The 17592-nt window shown below is 54.4% G+C and overlaps 1 protein-coding gene across 1 annotated transcript in view; it reads right to left on the bottom strand.

Annotated features, from left to right (window-relative positions):
• CACNA1I (calcium voltage-gated channel subunit alpha1 I) overlaps positions 1-17364 on the bottom strand; it is a 110220-nt gene extending 92856 nt beyond the window's left edge. Inside the window, exons 1-2 of the mRNA XM_066358468.1 lie at positions 17032-17364; positions 3015-3267 (exon numbers count right to left, since the gene is read on the bottom strand). Of these exons, the coding sequence (XP_066214565.1) occupies positions 3015-3247 (233 nt within the window). The 5' untranslated portion in view covers positions 3248-3267; positions 17032-17364. The remainder of the gene's footprint in view (positions 1-3014; positions 3268-17031) is intronic.
• Positions 17365-17592: the final 228 nt, after the last annotated feature.

Below are 17592 nucleotides of genomic sequence, written 5' to 3'. Positions count from 1 at the left end.
CAATCCCCCGACATTTTAGACCCAGAGACCTCTCAGCTGGACTCCCAGCTGACAATGCATGGGGGGTCCCACGGCCCAGACCATGCAGAAAGTACTGCTGAAGTATAGGTAAGTGAACCCCTCCTGCTCATCAGCTCAGGGAGGGTCCCAGCAGCCTCTGGTTCTCCAGTGAGTGAAGTGGTGACTCAGAGCCTAGCTCTAGGCTGGACGAGGAGCCGAGTTAGGAAGCACCAAGTGTCAATGGAGCCAGGGCTCCTTGGCACCGGTGACACTAGTGCTTAGGACTGTCTTTCTGGGGCAGACCTCCCACACTGCCCTGGGCCTGTTGGTCATGAGAGCTGCTCCTATTAGCCTAGCCCTGATGCCTATCCACCCACCATTCCTTTGAGTTCTTGATAGAGAGCAGAATCTTCCCAAGTCTGAGAAGGTGAAGGGTCAGCAGCCTCCAGCCACAGGCTCACACCTGCAGTGCATTCACAGCTCAGCTGTCCTAATAAAACACAGATCTCACCACATCAAGTCCTTATTTTAAACTATGCCAGGTCTCCATCACCCTCAGGACACAGGTCAGCTTCTCACTTGGCCCATGGAGCCTGTGACATCTCCCACTACCCCGCCAGCCTCCTCCTTCCACTCTGTCCCTCACTCCCCATTCCAATCACACCAAACTGCCCTCAGTCCCTCTCCTTCCCAGCCTTTGCTCCTCCCATGCCCCTGTCCCTGCTGCCCTCTCCACCTAACACCATTCATTACTGGACTCAGCTCAGACATTGCCAAGATGTGCCCAGCAAACACTGAAGGAGCACCCACAGCTGTGCTCTTGTGCTGGGTGCTGAGGTTCAGCAGTGAATATGACAAGCTCAGATTGTGTCCTGGTCACCTGGCAGTACCCCTGGAAGAAGCAAATGTTAGATTAAGAATTCCACAACTAGGCCCTGGCCGGTTGGCTCAGTGGTAGAGCGTCGGCCTGGCGTGCGGAGGACCCGGGTTCGATTCCCGGCCAGGGCACACAGGAGAAGCGCCCATTTGCTTCTCCACCCCTCCGCCGCGCTTTCCTCTCTGTCTCTCTCTTCCCCTCCCGCAGCCAAGGCTCCATTGGAGCAAAGATGGCCCGGGCGCTGGGGATGGCTCTGTGGCCTCTGCCTCAGGCGCTAGAGTGGCTCTGGTCGCAACATGGCGACGCCCAGGATGGGCAGAGCATCGCCCCCTGGTGGGCAGAGCATCGCCCCATGGTGGGCGTGCCGGGTGGATCCCGGTCGGGCGCATGCGGGAGTCTGTCTGACTGTCTCTCCCCGTTTCCAGCTTCAGAAAAATGAAAAAAAAAAAAAAAAAAGAATTCCACAACTAGGCCCTGGCCGGTTGGCTCAGCGGTAGAGCATCGGCCTGGCGTGCGGGGGACCCGGGTTCGATTCCCGGCCAGGGCACATAGGAGAAGCGCCCATTTGCTTCTCCACCCCCCCCCTCCTTCCTCTCTGTCTCTCTCTTCCCCTCCCACAGCCAAGGCTCCATTAGAGCAAAGATGGCCCGGGCGCTGGGGATGGCTCCTTGGCCTCTGCCCCAGGTGCTAGAGTGGCTCTGGTCGCGGCAGAGCGACGCCCCGGAGGGGCAGAGCATCGTCCCCTGGTGGGCAGAGCGTTGCTCCTGGTGGGCGTGCCGGGTGGATCCTGGTCGGGCGCATGCGGGAGTCTGTCTGACTGTCTCTCTCCGTTTCCAGCTTCAGAAAAATACAAAAAAAAAAAAGAATTCCACAACTAGGTGGTGACAAAAATCAAGGCGGCTAAGGAGCAATCACAGAGGGCTGCCCTGAAGAGATGACACGTAAGCTGTGATTTGAAGGACACAACAAACGATTTGCCCAGGCGAAGAGAGAAGAGTAGGTCACTTCAGACAAAGGGACGAGCACATGAAATGGCCCTGAGGTTTGGAAGAACACAGAGGGAGGAGAGAGGTGGGAAGTGAGCCTGGACGGGGGCATGCAGGGCCTGGTGTGCTGAGTTAGACTTTACTGACCAGGGAGATGGTGAAAGGTCTTAAATAGGGGGTGACATGAGCCAACCAGAAGCAGCAAGTGAAGGCATGCAGGTTTGTGAGGGGCTGCTTGCTGCTGCCTCAGCCATACCCACAGGTCCCCATCTCAGCTCTCATTACCCCTGTGGTCACCATCCATGGAATAGCTCAGTCACTGGGAGCTGTGCCATGGGCCAGCGTTTGACTTCACTCTTGTCCTTAATTCCAGCACAGAGCTGGGGTTCACACCTGAAGACTTTCTGAGCCAGCCAGCCACTAGACCAGGGGTCCCCAAACTTTTTACACAGGGGGCCAGTTCACTGTCCCTCAGACCATTGGAGGGCCAGACTATAAAAAAAACTATGAACAAATCCCTATGCACACTGAACATATCTTATTTTAAAGTAAAAAAACAAAACAGGAACAAATACAATATTTAAAGTAAAGAACAAGTAAATTTAAATCAATAAACTGACCAGTATTTCAATGGGAACTATGGGCCTGCTTTTGGCTAATGAGATGGTCAATGTCCGGTTCCATATTTGTCACTGCTAGATGTAACAAGTGATGTGACGTGCTTCCGGAGCCGTGAGGCGTGCATCCCACGTCACTGGAAGTAGTACTGTATGTGAGCGATGCCATGCTTTGCGTCTCTCACTGACCACCAATGAAAGAGGTACCCCTTCCAGAAGTGCGGCGGGGGCCAGATAAATGGCCTCAGGGGGCCGCATGTGGCCCACGGGCCGTAGTTTGGGGACCCCTGCACTAGACTCACCTCAGCAGTCAGCAACTTCCAGAATGTTCATATCAGCAAATCACCAGTTCCTCATCAGTCTAACCTCCAGCCCACAACACCTCCCCAGCCTCACCACTGAGCTTACTCCCCACCAACAAAGTCCAGCAGCCTCAGGCTTCCTAACCAGAGGTGAGCATGGCAGGTAAGCTACCTCAGGAACTACCTGGCCACAAGCAGGGCCCCCAACAAGCCCAGGCCCCACAAAGGATATGGGTTACACACCATCTTGATACACCAGTTCCGAGGGCTGGTGGTTTGTCGCAGACAGAAGAAGGCAACAGGTGCCAGGTCCGGATGAGGGACATCTGGATCGGCTCCATCCAGGGGCTCTTCCAGGCCTGAAGGGGAGGGCGGGGGGCTCTGGGGTCTGGGCTGCTCTGTGACTCCTGGTTCAGGGGCCAGGGCTGCAGCAGAAGAGGAGGGCGGCGAGGGGCTCTCAGCCATGTCAGCGTTGAGCCAGAAGCCTGGGGAAGAAAAAGAGGTGACACACGGCAGGACAGGCCTGGCACACAGTCCCCAACCAGCCTCCCCCAAAAGGGGACAGCCTAGCCTCAGGCCTGCAGGTCCCTTGCCCTCACTCTGGCCATGAGGATCAGAAAAGCAGTGAGGTCCCAAATGCCTGCAAGTTGGAAGCCACTTCCAGGCTGGGTGGTCCTGGGGCAAGTCTGGGCAACCTTGCCGAGCCTCAGTTTGGGGAGATAAAGAGTGGGGAGAATAAAACCTTCTTAGAATGTAGTTGTGATATTAGTTTTCTTTTTTTATAAGACTAGAGTTGTGTGTTTATTACCTCATCAAAGGTAAAGAAAATTTTCAAGAAAAAAGGGGGTCCTAGTTGGTTGGCTCAGAGGTAGAGCATCAACCTGGCGTGTGGAAGTCCCAGGTTGGATTCCTGGTCAGGGCACATGGGAGAGGTGACCATCTGCTTCTCTACCCCATTTCCCTCTTCTCTCTCTCTCTCTCTCTCTCTCTCTTTCTCTCTCTCTCTCTCTCTCTCGCACACACACACACACACACACACACACACACACACACACACTTTTTCTCCTGCAGTCATGGCTCGATTGATGTGAGTGCATTGGCCCCAGGTGCTGAGGATGGCTCCTGAACCTCTGCCTCAGGCACTAAAAATAGCTTGGTTGTGAGCATTGGCCCAAGATGGGCAAAGCATCAGCCCCAGATGGGGGTCACTGGTGGAATCCGGTCAGGGCGCATGCGAGAGTCTGTCTCTATACCTCCCTCCTCTCACTTAAAAAAGAAAGAAAGGAAGGAAGAAAAAATGGAAAGTTATTGTAAAGACAGGAATTATTGCCAGGATGATACATGTTACAAAGGAGAAGTCAGGGGGCTGTGGGACCAAAACCCAGGGGACCTGGGCAAGCAGAGAGAAAATCAGGGCAGGCTTCCTGAGGACAGCTGAGCTGAGACCTGCATTGGAGCCCAGAGACCCGCCACTCAACACCTCCCAAAGCTGAGAACCTCGGTGCCTTACATACTAATCTCTTTGCTTTACAGATGGAGAAAATAAGGCCCAGAGACGGGACAGAGCAGACACACAGCCAGGTCTCAGCACAGACTGAACTCCAGCAGAGCTGGCTTCCTAGCTGTCCAGCCTTTGCAGCCACCTGGGGCCCCACATTCAGAAGGGCCTGTGTTTGCTTATTAGCTCTGCTGCCACCAACTCAAAACTTAATACTTTTTGATCCAGGGGCCCCACATTTTCATTTTGCACTGCACTCTACAAATCACATAGGTGGTCCTGACTCCATCGCAGGGGCATTTCCACATCCTGGTCTTGTCTGATGCTCATAAGCAACCCCAGCAGGGTTATTATGCCCATTTAGCAGATGGTGAAATTAGGGCACAGTGAAGGGAGTAGTGTGCCAAGACTACACACTGAGGCATGTTTGGTGGCCAGAATCCCAGCAGCAGCCCTCCAGACTCAGGGATGACTGACTGTGGTCTCTCTCGTCCCCTCTATAGCCAAACAATGCCAGGGTAGGAAGAACAGCATTTTTCAGGGCCTACCCCTCACCACCTCCTCTAAGAGGCCACCAACCCCTGAATCTCTATCCACAGGGTTCTCCTGAACCTAGAACCCTGACAGCACCAGGCTGGGCAATGGGAGTTGGAGATAAGGCCCAAATCCCTGGCACCCACCAGGTTGCCACCCACAGCTGCTGAGCTGTCTGCTGAGCTGCCAGAGCTGATGCATTTGGACGTTTCCCTGGCTCCCAGGGGCAATAGGCGGGAGTTGGCACCTCCTGCCACTTCGTCCGGTTGGTCAGGGAGGCAGAGTCTCCTCTCACGCTTGGGTCTTTGCTCCTGGTTCCAGAAAAACAGACACAGGCCTTACATAAGCTCCCAGGCACCTCAGCCTGCCACGTGTCAACCCCTGGACTGAAAACCTTGCTCCTTGAGGTGGCTCCAGGTCTGCCCACTACTGTGTCATCCTGAAAGTCAACTGGCCCCTCACTCCAGCCAAACTGGACCTCCCCGAGTCCTAGAGTCCTGGCTGCCTCCTCCAGGCCTCTCCCTGGAGCACTCTGTCCTTCACTGCCCACACCCTGTTCTACCAGGCCCTGAAGATTCATTCATTTGTCCAACAATACTTCCTGAGCACCTACTATGTGCAGACACCGTGCAGGTTTTGGGGCTATGCTGGTGAATGAGCCAGACTTGGTACCAGCCCTCATTCACAATGCCCACACTCCAGCCAGGGAAAATGACATAAGTTAATTCATCTCTCTTTCTCCCTGGGTTTCCATAGCTCTTATCGCTATGAAACATACCGTATAATTTATGTATTTATATCTTCATGATTCAGTGTCTGTCTCCTCACCTGAAGGAAGGCTACAAGAGAGCACAGAATGGGGTCTGTTTTGTTCACTACTGTATCCCCCAGTGCCTAGAGCAGTGCCAGAAACATACTAGGTGCTCAATTAATATCTGTTGAATAAATTAATAAAAAGTGCTGGCCAGTAAGTAAACAAGAGGGGGAAGTAGGAGTGGGGAGCCCTCTCTAAAGAAAGAAACATTTAAGATAAAAAAGAAATTTAAAAAAACAATAATCAGAAGGCATGGTCATGAGGGATCTGTGGAAAGAACGCTCCAGGTAGAAGAAATTGCATTTAAGGAACAGAAATAAGGCCAGTGTGGCTGATCCTGGGGCGGGGAGCAGGGATAAAAGTAAAGGGTTTGGCATGGCCTGTTGCAAAGTCATCGGTTTTAGTCCAAGTGCAACAGGAAGCCACAGAAGGACATTTACGTAAGGAGTGGTGTGCTCTGGTGTGCACCTTTAAGCAATCCTTCTGAGGGTTGGCGGAGAGTGGGTGCAGGGGCTCGGGTGGGCCAGGAAGAGCCAGAGAAAGCTGGAAACGAGACAGCCTGGCCTGGGTGCTGGTGGAGGTGGGACGGAGGGGTGAATTTGACATAAATGTTTGAGGCAGAAAAGCTGGGGCTTGTATTGGGCCAAGGTCACCACCCAGCACTGCCAAAACTTTTCCTGTACCCACATGGGTGGAAAGAGCTGCTGTGGCCTCTGGGACAGCATGTGTCATTCCCTCTCCTCACTCCCTACTTACAGCTGTCACACTGTGTTGTCCTTTGTCCTCTCACCTTTCCCCCTCACTGTGGGGCTACTAGTGACCACAATTGCCAAGGCTACCACTCCCAGCACACTTCCCAGGGCTCACCCAGCTTCTACCCTCTGACCTATTCCCAAATAACCTTCCAGCCTCCACCCTCTGACCTATTCCCCAGTGACCTCTCAGCCCCACCTTCTGACCTATTCCCCAGTGACCTCTCAGCCTCCACCTTCGGACCTATTCCCCAGTGACCTCTCAGCCTCCACCCTCTGACCTATTCCCCAGTGACCTCTCAACCTCCACCTTCTGACCTATTCCCCAGTGACCTCTCAGCCTCCACCTTCTGACCTATTCCCCAGTGACCTCTCAGCCTCCACTTTCTGACCTATTCCCCAGTGACCTCTCAGCCTCCACCTTCGGACCTATTCCCCAGTGACCTCTCAGCCTCCACCTTCTGACCTATTCCCCAGTGACCTCTCAGCCCCACTTTCTGACCTATTCCCCAGTGACCTCTCAGCCTCCACCTTCTGACTTATATTCCCCAGTGACCTCTCAGCCTCCACCTTCTGACCTATTCCCTAGTGACCTCTCAGCCCCACTTTCTGACCTATTCCCCAGTGACCTCTCAGCCCCACCTTCTGACTTATATTCCCCAGTGACCTCTGAGCCTCCACCTTCTGACCTATTCCCTAGTGACCTCTCAGTCCCACCTTCTGACCTATTCCCCAGTGACCTCTCAGCCTCCACCTTCTGACTTATATTCCCCAGTGACCTCTGAGCCTCCACCTTCTGACCTATTCCCTAGTGACCTCTCAGTCCCACCTTCTGACCTATTCCCCAGTGACCTCTCAGCCTCCACGTTCTGACCTATTCCCTGTGACCTCTCAGCCTCCACCTTCTGACCTATTCCCCAGTGACCTCTGAGCCTCCACCTTCTGACCTATTCCCCAGTGACCTCTCAGCCTCCACCTTCTGACCTATTCCCTGTGACCTCTCAGCCTCCACCTTCTGACCTATTCCCTGTGACCTCTCAGCCTCCACCTTCTGACCTATTCCCTGTGACCTCTCAGCCCCACCTTCTGACCTATTGCCTGTGACCTCTCAGCCTCCACCTTCGGACCTATTCCCTGTGACCTCTCAGCCTCCACCTTCGGACCTATTCCTCAGTGACCTCTCAGCCCCACCTTCTGACCTATTCCCTGTGACTTCTCAGCCTCCACCTTCGGACCTATTCCCTGTGACCTCTCAGCCTCCACCTTCGGACCTATTCCCCAGTGACCTCTCAGCCCCACCTTCTGACCTATTCCCCGGTGACCTCTCAGCCTCCACTTTCTGACCTATACCCAGTGACCTCTCAGCCTCCACCTTCTGACTTATATTCCCCAGTGACCTCTCAGCCTCCACGTTCTGACCTATTCCCCAGTGACCTCTCAGCCTCCACCTTCTGACCTATTCCTTGTGACCTCTCAGCCTCCACCTTCTGACCTATTCCCCAGTGACCTCTCAGCCTCCACGTTCTGACCTATTCCCCAGTGACCTCTCAGCCTCCACCTTCTGACCTATTCCCCAGTGACCTCTCAGCCTCCACCTTCTGACCTATATTCCCCAGTGACCTCTCAGCCTCCACCTTCGGACCTAATCCCTGTGACCTCTCAGCCTCCACCTTCGGACCTATTCCCTGTGACCTCTCAGCCCCACCTTCTGACCTATTCCCTGTGACCTCTCAGCCTCCACCTTCTGACCTATTCCCCAGTGACCTCTCAGCCTCCACCTTCTGACCTATTCCCCAGTGACCTCTCAGTCTCACCTTCTGACCTATTCCCTGTGACCTCTCAGCCTCCACCTTCTGACCTATTCCTCAGTGACCTCTCAGCCCCACCTTCTGACCTATTCCCTGTGACTTCTCAGCCTCCACCTTCGGACCTATTCCCTGTGACCTCTCAGCCTCCACCTTCTGACCTATATTCCCCAGTGACCTCTCAGCCCCACCTTCTGACCTATTCCCCGGTGACCTCTCAGCCTCCACCTTCTGACCTATTCCCCAGTGACCTCTCAGCCTCCACCTTCTGACTTATATTCCCCAGTGACCTCTCAGCCTCCACCTTCTGACCTATTCCCCAGTGACCTCTCAGCCTCCACCTTCTGACTTATATTCCCCAGTGACCTCTCAGCCTCCACCTTCGGACCTATTCCCCAGTGACCTCTCAGCCTCCACCTTCTGACCTATTCCCCAGTGACCTCTCAGTCCCACCTTCTGACCTATATTCCCTGTGACCTCTCAGCCTCCACCTTCTGACCTATTCCCTGTGACCTCTCAGCCTCCACCTTCGGACCTATTCCCCAGTGACCTCTCAGCCTCCACCTTCTGACCTATTCCCCAGTGACCTCTCAGTCCCACCTTCTGACCTATTCCCTGTGACCTCTCAGCCTCCACCTTCGGACCTATTCCCCAGTGACCTCTTAGCCTCCACCTTCTGACCTATTCCCCAGTGACCTCTCAGTCCCACCTTCTGACCTATTCCCCAGTGACCTCTTAGCCTCCACCTTCTGACCTATTCCCCAGTGACCTCTCAGCCTCCACCTTCTGACCTATTCCCTGTGACCTCTCAGCCTCCACCTTCTGACCTATTCCCCAGTGACCTCTCAGCCTCCACCTTCTGACCTATTCCCTGTGACCTCTCAGCCTCCACCTTTGGACCTATTCCCCAGTGACCTCTCAGTCCCACCTTCGGACCTATTCCCTGTGACCTCTCAGCCTCCACCTTTGGACCTATTCCCCAGTGACCTCTCAGTCCCACCTTCTGACCTATTCCCCGTTGACCTCTCAGCCTCCACCTTCTGACCTATTCCCCTGTGACCTCTCAACCTCCACCTTCTGACTTATATTCCCCAGTGACCTCTCAGCCTCCACCTTCTGACCTATTCCCCAGTGACCTCTCAGCCTCCACCTTCTGACTTATATTCCCCAGTGACCTCTCAGCCTCCACCTTCTGACTTATATTTCCCAGTGACCACCCAATCTCTGTCCTTGACCTTGTTCCCCATTTACCACCCAGACCTCTATCTACCCTTTGGCCTGCTCCCTAGTGACCACCCAGACTTGCTACCCATTCCCAATTCCCTCTACCCTGGGCCTAACACCTAGCTCTTGTCCCCAGCTGTCCACGTGCCTATGGCTAGAAACTTTTGGGACATTGGCAGGTGGGCCCACCTGGGCTCCAACCTGTCTGCAGATGGATCCTCACAGAGTCTAAAGGATTTGCATTAGATGTCAGAATTGGTGGATTCTAATTAAGGTCCATCTGGCCCCAGAGCTACCTCTGCCTCCCAGCATCCTTCCTCTGGACGTTCCCAGGGAGGGCCCACCAGGCAGTGGTGTGGTCATTGGACTGGGCTCCATGAGCAGGGGCCAAGGAATACCAGAACCCCACTGGGTCTGGAACATACATCCACCCCTGACTCCATCAGCCTCTTGGACTCTTGGCTTTCCTCTCTGTAAAGTTTGGATCCCCTCCTGCCTGCCTCACAGGCCTTTGAGAATACATGATATAAATGGGAAGGCTCTCAAGAACCCATGACGGTAGATGTCCAAGCATGCATGGAGCCAGCTAAGCTATCTCCAGGGGATGCCACCTCAGCCTTCTCTCTGCCATCACTACTATCTCTACCACCATCATCACCACCACCATCATTTCCATCACCACCAGCACCACCACCACTACCTCCATCATCACCATCACTACCACTATCCCATTATCTCCATCACCACTATCACTACCCACCATCACCATCACCTAAAACACCACCATCACTGCCACCATAACCATCACCATGATCATCACAGAGGCTCTACATTTGACTATGCCAGGCAATGGACAAAAAACTTTCTATGCATTATCTATGTTGATTCCCACCACAGTCCCATGAAATACAGACCATGCTTATTCCTACTTTATGAGGAAGGAGAGTGGGGTTCAGGAAAGTCCGGCATTGCCCAAAGTCACCCATTTGTTAGAGAGCAGAGTCTGAGTCTCAGTTCAGGTCTGCCACTCCTAAACCCAAGCACTGAACCATGACAGGCACACTCTGGGACAAGAATATATGCCCTGGAACCAGGCCTTTCCTCCTAGCTGAGTCACCAAGCAGTGCAGTTATAGCTGCTGGTCCAGCCAAGACCCTTACTGTGGGCAAAGAATCTTCCAGCTGCTGCTCAGAAGGCCTTGGGGTGAGGTGTAGGGAGGCCTATGTCTGCACAGCTCAGAGTCCTGGAGGGTAAAAGACCCGAGGCCTGGCTGTGTGTGTGTGTGTTCATTCACAGACACACAAAGGCAGGCAACTTGTTTATTATCCCTTTGTCAACAACCACACATCAGCAAATTCACAGTTAGAAGAACAAGCAATGAATTCATTCTGAGAATACTAGAATCCGGTAATTTCTAAATCATATCTGAGGATCACCTGGAACCTCAGAGGCCCCAGATATCAACTGCCATAACCTTCGACTTTACCATGTGGTGTTTCAGAGCATGGGCGCTGAAAGCCGAGACCAGCTGACACCAATCCACTTTGGCACACAACTCAGCCTGGCAGAGGCCTTCAAGACCCTGTCTAACAATGAGGGTGACAACTGCTCTGCGGAGGGCTGCTGGGAAGATGAACCGGGGTAACACATTTGAAGACCTGACCACACACCAGGCGTTAGGCCGGTGACAGTGAGCCCCGTGATGGTCTCCCATGCGTGTCAGTGCCATCAGCCACGGAATTCCAGAATCCCGGAATGCAGGAGTCCCAGAAAAACAGCGTCTGGTTTCAGATTCTTTAGAGCTCCTGATCATCACACAGGGAATCTCTGAAAAGAAGGGACCCTAAAGTGGCCTGGTCTGTCACCACACATACTCATAATCACACACAGACATACATCTCATACACTCACAGTCATACACAATCAGATATACACTCACAGATACATACATTCTGACACAGGTGCACACTTACAGACACATACATATCTACTCACACAGACACACATACCTCACACACTCATCACACTCACACACACACAACATTCACTCACACACACACCGACACAGAGGCTGCATCTGGTGACCTATAGAAAAGAAAAGTCTTTGTGAGGCTACAGGAAACCTGTCTCCCAGAATCTTCCAGCCAGCACCCCAGAGCCTCTGGAACCCTCTGTCTGCTCCCTCTTCTGCATGACAGCCCTTGCAGATGCTTGATGACAGCCCGCCCACCACCGAGCCTCATCTGCCCTGGGCCTCTTGTCACCAACTTCTTTATCTGTTCCTTGGGGAGGTGACGATTTCCAGATCATCTGCTCCTTGGGACTCCATCCTCAGCCACATTCAAGCTTGCCTATTTTCCTCTGCAAGGGCTAGAGCAGGTGGCACCAAGTTCACTCAGAGTAGAACAGACAAGTCACCTGCCTGATTCTACAGGGGGCCCTCTCTTGATGCAACCTAGGAGCCCCATAGCCTGTCTGGCAACCCAGTCAGACTGTAGCACAGGGGTCCCCAAACTACGGCCCACGGGCTGCGGGCGGCCCCCTGAAGCCATTTATCCGGCCCCCGCCGCACTTCTGGAAGAAGCACCTCTTTCATTGGTGGTCAGTGAGAGGAGCACATTGACCATCTCATTAGCCAAAAGCAAACCCATAGTTCCCATTGAAATACTGGTTAGTTTGTTGATTTAAATTTACTTGTTCTTTATTTTAAATATTGTATTTGTTCCCATTTTGTTTTTTTACTTTAAAATAAGATATGATATGTGCAGTGTGCATAGGGATTTGTTCATAGTTTTTTTATAGTCCGGCCCTCCAACGGTCTGAGGGACAGTGAACTGGCCCCCTGTGTAAAAAGTTTGGGGACCCCTGCTGTAGCACCTGTGGGGTAGGTGGTCCACTGGTTCCCACAGATCTTCTTCAGAGGAACTGCAGCAAAGCCAGGCTCCTCCAGCCCATAGATGAATGGCTACAATGTGGCCCCAAGGTGTATGACCTGACACAGGACTTGCTCTGGTTTGGCCAGCTGAGCCTGCCCACACTGCAGCATCTTGTCCTCTCACCAGAATCAACAGTTAGCCCTCCCAGCTTTGCAGGGTTCAAGGAATTGGATTAGCAACCTCTCCCATGACGGCCAACAAGAGTCACAGGCAACGTTCTCGGCCAAGAACTTACTATGTGCCAGGTACCTCATTACAACCCAATGAAGTAAGCACTTTTACTCTCTCCACTTTATAGGTGAGGAAACTGAGGTACAGAAAGGTTCAGGCATTTTCCAAAGGTCAAGAAGTACTTGGTGGAAGAGCTGGGATCCAGATCTGGGAAGCCCAAATCCAGGTCACCAGTTAACGTGGACAGGGGGTTGCAGCCCACCCACCCACTGCTCAGACCCGAGAACCAGGATGTATTTAATACGTGGAAGTGCAGATCATAGAAGGCTTGGAAAGCACTAGGTGTTCGAATGCCCTTGAGCAAGTGCCGGGTGCTTGTGGGGCCCCAGAACACATGGGTACCTGTCCATGTGTCTGTCACTAGGCATTGTCACTTGTTTTTCAGCTCTCAGCATTATGACAAGTGCCAGCAAGTAAGACTGTGTTTGAATATCCATCAGTGTGTTTGAACATTTCCCAGCAGGCGACCCTGCTGATCAGTTCTTACTCACTCTGCAGTAATTAGGGCCTTCAGTCTTTCTTCAGCTAACCAATTGGGGTGGGTGAACATGATCTCTGATGGGAGGGAGGGTGTTCTAGAAGAAAGAGCACTGGATCAGGAGTCCCAGGGCCCAGGTTTGAGTCCAGCTCCACCCTCACTGCATCGTACAATCTCACCAAGCTTTATTTTCTCTTGTATAAAATGCAAAAACGATTCTTTATCTATCTCACAGAAAGGGTAGCAAACTAGGACAGAGATTTGGAAAGTACAGTACCTTAATAAAATAAAGATAGCTTCACTGTATCAGGCCCCGTGCTAGGCACTGTAAAGACACTCTAAGCCTCACAAAACCGTTTAAGGTACAAGACGTGATCCTAATTTTACAAGAAGCCAATGCTCCAGTGATGCTAAGAGCCTTGGTCTTCTGGGCCATGCTCACAGTCATGGACTTTCTCATACCTCTCTGGGCAGGACAACTGCTAAGTGATCCAGGGAGGAGGCCTAAGTCCCTGAACAAACCAATAGTGAGATGCAACCCTCGCTGCCCATCAAGGCCAGTGGTCAGCAGTAAGGAGAAGGAAAATCCTGATGTTCTTCTCTCAATGCACCATCAGTAAGAGAGCCCTGGCAAGGGTGCAGGGGAAGCTGGAGCTGGCAGAGGTAGGGCCACCGAGATAAAAGCAGAAGGCTTGCAAGGCACGGCCAGGTCTGTGATAACCTCCAGCCCCAAAACACCGTGGAGAAACCACTCCTTGCCCATCCTTTCCTGCTCAAGGAGCCCCAGGAGATCCCAGCACAGGTTCCAGGACATCCCAACACCCTGTGCTTTCGAAGTCTTCCATGATCTGCACCCCTACGCATCAAACACAACCCAGGTCTCCCCTCCGACAGCATGAGAGGAAACCAGGCCCGGTGGCCACATGCCCACACCACATGTGGCATGGGGAGGCCCCACGCTCTCTGTGGGGGCACAGAAGCTCCAAGAGGGCAGATTTTGTCCGTTCCCTTCTGTTCACTGCATTGTCCCCCAGTGACCAGAACAGGACTAGACAGAGTAGGTGCTTAACAAATATAAAAGAGAGAGATGGAAATCAGAAAATTAGATTTGTTTTCTTCCTTCCTTATACTAGAAGCCATGAGGAGGACAGACTCAGCCCACACCTTCCTAAATATCAGGATTCACAGGCCCACGGACCTATGGACCCACAGATCCACGAAACCGCACAGCCATAAGTTCGTAGACACATCCACCCACAGAACTGTAGACCCACGGGCCCATGAAACTTACGACCGCCCAGACCCCACATGCTCACACAGTCACAGAGACTCACAGAACACGGATCCTGGAGCCTGTGCCCACAGACCACATGCCCACAAATCATGCACCCACAGCTGCCTGGACTGCCTCTGAGCCCCCAGACCAGCCCAGGACTTCTGGGGGTACAGGGTTGAGGGCATAAGGGAAGAGTACGTCCTGGGAACATGTGGGAAGGAAACGTTCTGCAGTAAAGAACCAGAGGGAGGGAAGGGGTCAGAAAGGAGCAGAAGCTGGGAGGGACAAGAAAGACAGAGGAAGGGAAGAGGAAAGAGGAAAATGGGGAAGAGAAGGAGGACCCTGCAGCCCATGGGGTCTCCCTGGAGCTTTGCACCCAGCCCAGCATTCCCTCTTTCCAGATGTAGTTTTTGGGCACCCTAGCAGGGTGAGGGGGGAGACACTCAGAGAACAGGCAGCTGAAGGAGAGACAGGGAGTCAAGGAGCCCCACAAGAACCTGTTTCTTACCTCAAACAACACTCAGAAGCTGCTGGGGGTGGAATCTTTCCAGGGTGGGGGAGGGACAGACTCTCCTAGGAAGGTTGAGGCTCAGGGGACCCCACTTGGAGCTCAGGGTGAGGGTGGAGAAGAATGGCAGTGAAGGGGGTCTGGGGGAGGGGAGGCAAAGGTGGCCCCCTAGGTTCAGGGTATGGATCTGGGTCCAGGACCACAGAAAGGCTACAGTCACACAGGTCCCTGAAGCTGCTTCCAGCCTGGCTGTGGGCTCATGAGGGGCAGGCTGTTTGGAGCCAATGACAAAACATGGGAGAGGAGGGGTTCTCTGAGCAAGCTCAGCCTTCACCCAAGGTCAAGGGGAGTCAAGGAGCAGAGACAGGGGTACCATTGCTTCCGGGTGGGCCTAGAAAACGTCCTCTAAGAGGCACCTAAAATACAGGGGTGGGGTGAAGGGGGCAAAGAACCTTGGTCAAAGGAACAGGGAGAAACCTTCAGCCAGGGCTGTAGCCCCTCCTCCAAGCTGGCCATCATGATCCCCGGGGCAGGCCTGGGCAGCTCTGAGCAGCCCAGAAGGGAACTCACAGTGGTGTGGTGCCCAGGCCCCATGGTAGCTCTTGAATTTGGTGCCAGCTCAGTCCCACTCTCACCCCACCTCACCCCCAATGTGCTCTTCCTTTTTCCTCTCCCTCCCCTAACTGCAGCCCCAGAACTCATCTCCACTCAGTGTCACCCTGCCCTGTCACCCACTGTCATCCCTTTTCTCTGGCTCAGTGTGGATGATGGGGGTGAGAAGGGGACAGGGAGGGCTCTAGTCTCCCCACCTAGTCTCCTTCCCAGCCCTGCCCTGGAGCCTGAACAGAAAGTTTGTCCTAAAGGGTGGATAAGAGTGTCTGAAGCCAGTCGTTGGGGCTAAGAAGACATTGATCTAAGAGGTGACCCAACAATGTGGGGAAGGCCTGCGGACTATAGCCCTAACTCAGACCATTTTCCACAGGGCAAAGCCCATGGACCCACACCCCTATCTTCACAGCATTCTACCCCTAGTATCCCTAGTATGCCGGAATCTGCTGGGTGGATCTCCTAGGTGGCCAGAGACAGGACAGACTGGCTCCTTGCTCAGGCCAACCTGAACACTCCAGCTCCTAGGACACTCCTCACACGGAGTGTCAGACCCCATCACACCACACAGGCACAGACGCAAGCAAGCTTTCTCTCTCTCTCTCTCTCTCTCTCTCTCTCTCTCTCTCTCCACACACAACACACACACACACACACACACACACACACGGCCCCAGAACACAGACTCCCAGAGACAGAATATAGCTCAGGGGTCTCCCCACTGCCATTCTTATCCACAGTTCAGAAGCCCCCAGGGCCCTGAAGGGGAAGAAAGACACAGCAGAGTAACTGCCTGATGCCTCAGCAGGGGCCCATCCCGGAGCCCCCCTTCCCACCCAGGTATCCTGACCACCACCCTCAGGAGGCCTTCTCACCCCTTGCCAAGGCCTCTTGTACCCCACATCCCCCACATCCCACCCAGGAGACAATTAAAACCCAATCATGATAAACATTCATTATATAACCAGCCCTAACCTGCTGAGGATTCTTTTACCCCCTAGAGTCCCAGCTTTGACCCTGGCCTGGCTTCATGCAGTGAGGCCTTGGCTACCCTCTGGGGTGCTTACAAGGAAAGGGTCCACAGCCACCTGGGCCTCCAGGAAAGTTAAGCGTTGCCTGGGATTCCCCCATTCAATCCCCTGCCACGCTCTCCCCTCCCCAACACTCCAGCTCAGCCCCCTGGCTACCAGCACCAGCTCTGATCCAGCTGGCCGCAGAGCCGCAGCAGCAGAGGAGCAGCGGGACAGACAGACAGCCTGGGCCCCGGCCGGCATCCTGACTTGTTGAATAAATTCTGCAGCGCTGGCTCAGCTGGCTCAGCTGGCTTCAGCATTGGAACCGAGAGAACTTTCGTGGCCTTGGAGAAGGGACCGGTCAAAGTTTCCCGTCCTTCTTCCCAAGGCACCTGCCCCGAAGGCACGGGTTGGGGGGAGGGGGGGTCGACCGGACGGGTATGCGCGGGTGGAGGGACCAGTCCCCAGAAATAAATAAATGCCTCAATAAAGAAGGAACCGACGCGCCAATTAATTGGTATCAGAGCTGAACCCTCCCTTTCTTCCCCCACCTCTTTCCCCCACCCCCACCTACCTGGGCATGGACTTGGCAGGGTAGCGGGGGAGATCGCCCAGGTTAGAGATGCTGGGGCGACGTGTCCCCCCCCAAGACGGAAATCGAGGGGGACTTCCAACCCCGCCGTTCGCCCCCGGTCAATTCAGGATCAGCTGAGCCCCTGGGGCGCCAGAGACGGCGGGCGGTGGGCTGCGGGCCCCGGGGCCCGGGCCATGGCGTGAGGAGACGGCGGGCTGGCGGAGGGTTGGCAGGGCTCCGCGGGCGCCTAGAAGCCGGCAGCGCGGACGAGCCACGAACGGAGCCGGAGTTGGAGCGCGCGGCGGTCGGCTGGCGGGTGCGCGGCGCTCCGGGGCCGGGAACGGGGACGGGGGCGCTGCGGAGACTGAGCGACGGGCAAGTGCCTGGAGAGGACCCGCGCGGCGGCGGGCGCGGGCGGCAGCCCGGGGTGGGGGCGCGGGGTCGGGGCTGCTTCCCTAGCCGGGATCCGCTAGCCTCTGGCCCCGGGCTTGAGGCTCGGGGTCTGCGCTGCGGGGGCTGCGGAGGAGCCCGAGCGCCGGGCGGTGCGGGAACGTGCGGCGG

The sequence above is a fragment of the Saccopteryx leptura genome, chromosome 1, assembly GCF_036850995.1.
Source record: "Saccopteryx leptura isolate mSacLep1 chromosome 1, mSacLep1_pri_phased_curated, whole genome shotgun sequence".
In the NCBI taxonomy this organism is placed as follows: Eukaryota; Metazoa; Chordata; class Mammalia; order Chiroptera; family Emballonuridae; genus Saccopteryx; species Saccopteryx leptura.
The sequence above is the reverse complement of the archived record's forward strand: the minus strand, read 5'-3'. Positions and strand labels throughout refer to the sequence as shown.